Raw genomic sequence first — 3,554 nt, 5'->3', positions numbered from 1 at the left:
ACTAAGAAAATAATGTTAATGACATTTAAGTTTCCTAATCATGCATAATGGGTATGGATGTTACAAATAAAAGTTATGCCAGAAAATCCCTATATATGACATAGTTTAAGTACTTCTTTTTACATCCAATTGAAGTTTGACAATTATTTTTTCATACGAATTTCACTTCTTCTCTTGTATATATTTTGTTAAATTATACTCTCCTTGGATTCAATAGTCGAAGCAGAGGTATTTTTCTTATCTTTTTGGTATGAGCGAATTTCATTTTAAATATCTGTGGATTTAAAACTCTTTGTTTGTTTCCTTTGATTCTTTTCATTAATGAGGATGATCTCACATGTTTACTATAAAAAAAAAATAAGAATTCTTATGATCATAATAAGGATTCATCAAGCTAATTCTTATTATCTTTTGTTTTCTTTCTATATTTTTCATATGTATGCTGTTAGAGTATATAATGATCACTTGAATAGATTGTTATATTTTGTTATATGAATTTGTGAAATTTTAAAATCTCCTAATCTTTCTCACGGAACAAGCATCTGATGATGCAATTGCAGAGCTACATATCCTTATCACCATAGCAATGTCCCCTTAAGGAAATAGTCATATCTTATGCAGTAATATATTCATGTTTTAGTTTAACTTGAATTAGAAATATTTAGATGGTGTGTTATTTGTACCATTTGACACTAATATTGTGAAATTTTATTTCTAATGTTTATACCTGTTGTACCTGTGATAAATTTTATATTTGGTTTCATTAAATTTTCGATCTTTGTATTAGTAACAGAGCATTTATCAGACTATGAGAAATACCGCAAGTACACCAGCATATATATAAAGGAGAATTATAACTTTGCTGATGTGGCATGTCTTAGAATCAAGGATTCCTGCTTATCTTTTACCTTCTTTTTTGGCCTATTATTCCTTTGTTTTTTATTTACTTGATGTTTGAAAAATCTAACAAATTATCTCATTAATTCTCTAAAGTAATTGCATAATAAATTTTCGATTATAATATTGAATTGAATTCAAATAATGAGAAGATGTTACACCAAAATTCTTCTTCTTCAAAACCTATATTTTATCCTTTTAAACAGGATCATAAGTCACTATCTATGTTGCCTAATCTTTTTTATTTATTATTATTTGCTCTCCCTAAAAGACATACGAGATACATGCATATACTTCACTTTAATAGATGTCTTAGCGGTTGCAAACGTTATGATCTGTCCTAGATTATTGCTACTTACTCAAAAAAAGGAGTAGTGACTAGTAAAAGATAATTACAACAGTAATTTGAAGTTTTGTTGTCGATCCACGCTACTAGGTATTATCTAAGTAAGATGGCTAGCTGTCATCTAATAACTAAAGACTTAAAAGGTAATAGTTAATTGGGATCAAGATAACGGTTAGTAAAGCGACATCCTGAAACTCAAAAGGTAAAGGGTGAAATCCATCTGCTCGTCCGAAAGATTGTAGATGGTACATAACTTATCAGATTTTGCATGCAAGGTATCAGGTTGGTTCAATAAAGCATGATAAACCTACGGAGTTGATAATTTAGGAGGAACACAATCCTAGTGTTCAGCTACGACTGATTACAACCGAAGTTGATATTAGCTACTTGTTGGCTATTGCTACTCAAATCCCCCAATTTTTTTTCCAATTTTTGCCCGTTGATTACAACAGCTGAGAGTCACGATTCCACGTATTCTCTTGGAAACCCAACCTTTTTGGGGTTACTATATTTGACAGCGACCACATAATCTTCAGAGTAAAGGTGTAACTTTAGCGTTATCACACATCATTATAACCTCCCGATAAAGACCCAATATGTTCATTGAAATCCCCTCCAACGAAAATTTTCTTAGTGCTCGGAATGCCTCTCACCACCTCATTCAGAACCTCCCAAAAGCTCTTCTTCTCCTCCTCATTCAACCTTGCTTGCGGAACGTAGGAACTAATATCGTTCAACGTAGATCCTCCAAGGACCAACTTAATTGACATCAACCTATCGTTAGCCCGCTTGACCTCTACCACTTGTCCCCTAAGATCTTCATCTACTAAGATACCTACCGTACTCGTATGTCTCACGCTATCCGAGTACCACAACTTATACTCGTCCACATCATTTGCTTTAGACACTAATACCCTATATTTCAAAAAAAAAATGAGCATGAAAAATATAAAAATATTTGAGGTTAAACAAGAAAAAACGCACTCGTCCTATTCATATAAAAAAAGAGAAAAACTAATTTTTAAATATTTTTCTTATAAAAAAATATATAAAGTCACCAACAAGGGTCATCCCATATTGACTATTAGAGCCTTACATTTGGCTCTACGACGATGGGATCGGTAATATTTGAAGTCAAAACAAAAATCCTTCTTTAGAAGTTAAGCTAAAGCTAATCTATATAAAGGAGAGTTTTAACCAATCCTATATGGCATGCCATAAAGGCCTCTAATGCCATTTATCTTTTTTGTGATTTTTTTTGGACTATTTTCTCCTATTTTTAGCTTAATAAATTATTTAAAATTGATAAAAATAAAACGTCCATTAATGTCTATATTATTAGAATAATCATTATTACTATCCCACTCTTTCATTTGCAATTCTATTGATTCAACAATGTCTATTAATGTACCACTTCAATGCTCATTATGAATCAAGAAAATGATGTTAATGAAATTTAAGTTTCCTAATCATGCATAATGGGTATGGATGTTACAAATTAAAGTTATCCAGAAAATTCCTACATATGACACAGTTTAAGTACTTCTTTTTACATGCAATTGAAGTTTTACAATCATTTTTTTCATACGAATTTCATTCTTCTCTTGTATATATTTTGTTAAATTATACTCTCTTTGAATTTAATAGTTGAAGTAGAGGTATTTTTCTTATCTTCTTGGCATGAGCGAATTTCATTTTAAATATCTATGGATTTAAAACTCTTTGTTTGTTACCTTTGATTCTTTTCATTAATAAGGATGATCCCACATTTTTACTATAAAAAAAAATAAGAATTCTTATGATCATAATAAGGAGTCATCAAGCTAATTCTTATTATCTTTTGTTTTCTTTCTATATCTTTCATATGTATGTTGTTAGAGTATATAATTATCACTTGAATAAATTGTTATATTTTGTTATATGAATTTGTGAAATTTTAAAATCTCCTACTCTTTCTCGCTGAACAAGCATTTGATGATACAATTGCAGAGCTGAATATTCTTATCACCATAGAAATGTCCCTTTAAGGAAATAATATAGTCATATCTTACGCATCAATATATTCATGCTTTAGTTTCACTTGATTTAGAAATATTTTAGATGGTGTGTTATTTCTATCATTTGACATTTATATTGTAAAATTTTATTTCTAATGTTTATACCTATTGTACCTGTCTTCAATTTTACATTCGGTTTCATTAAATTTTCGATCTTTGTATTAGTAACCAAGCATTTATCAGACTCTGAGAAACGCGGCAAGTACACCAGCATATATATATATATATATATATATATATATATATATATATAT

At 29.7% G+C, this 3,554-nt stretch overlaps 1 protein-coding gene across 1 annotated transcript in view; it reads right to left on the bottom strand.

The window, feature by feature from the left end:
* Nucleotides 1-1,803: 1,803 nt before the first annotated feature.
* The window catches only part of LOC124889661, a 5,373-nt gene continuing 3,622 nt past the window's right edge, over nucleotides 1,804-3,554 (bottom strand). The window contains exon 2 of the mRNA XM_047401638.1: nucleotides 1,804-2,158. Coding sequence (XP_047257594.1) covers nucleotides 1,804-2,158 — 355 coding nt within the window. The remainder of the gene's footprint in view (nucleotides 2,159-3,554) is intronic.

Source organism: Capsicum annuum, chromosome 12, assembly GCF_002878395.1.
Source record: "Capsicum annuum cultivar UCD-10X-F1 chromosome 12, UCD10Xv1.1, whole genome shotgun sequence".
NCBI lineage: Eukaryota > Viridiplantae > Streptophyta > Magnoliopsida > Solanales > Solanaceae > Capsicum > Capsicum annuum.
Note: the sequence above shows the minus strand (reverse complement) of the source record. Positions and strands in the feature narration are given on the sequence as shown.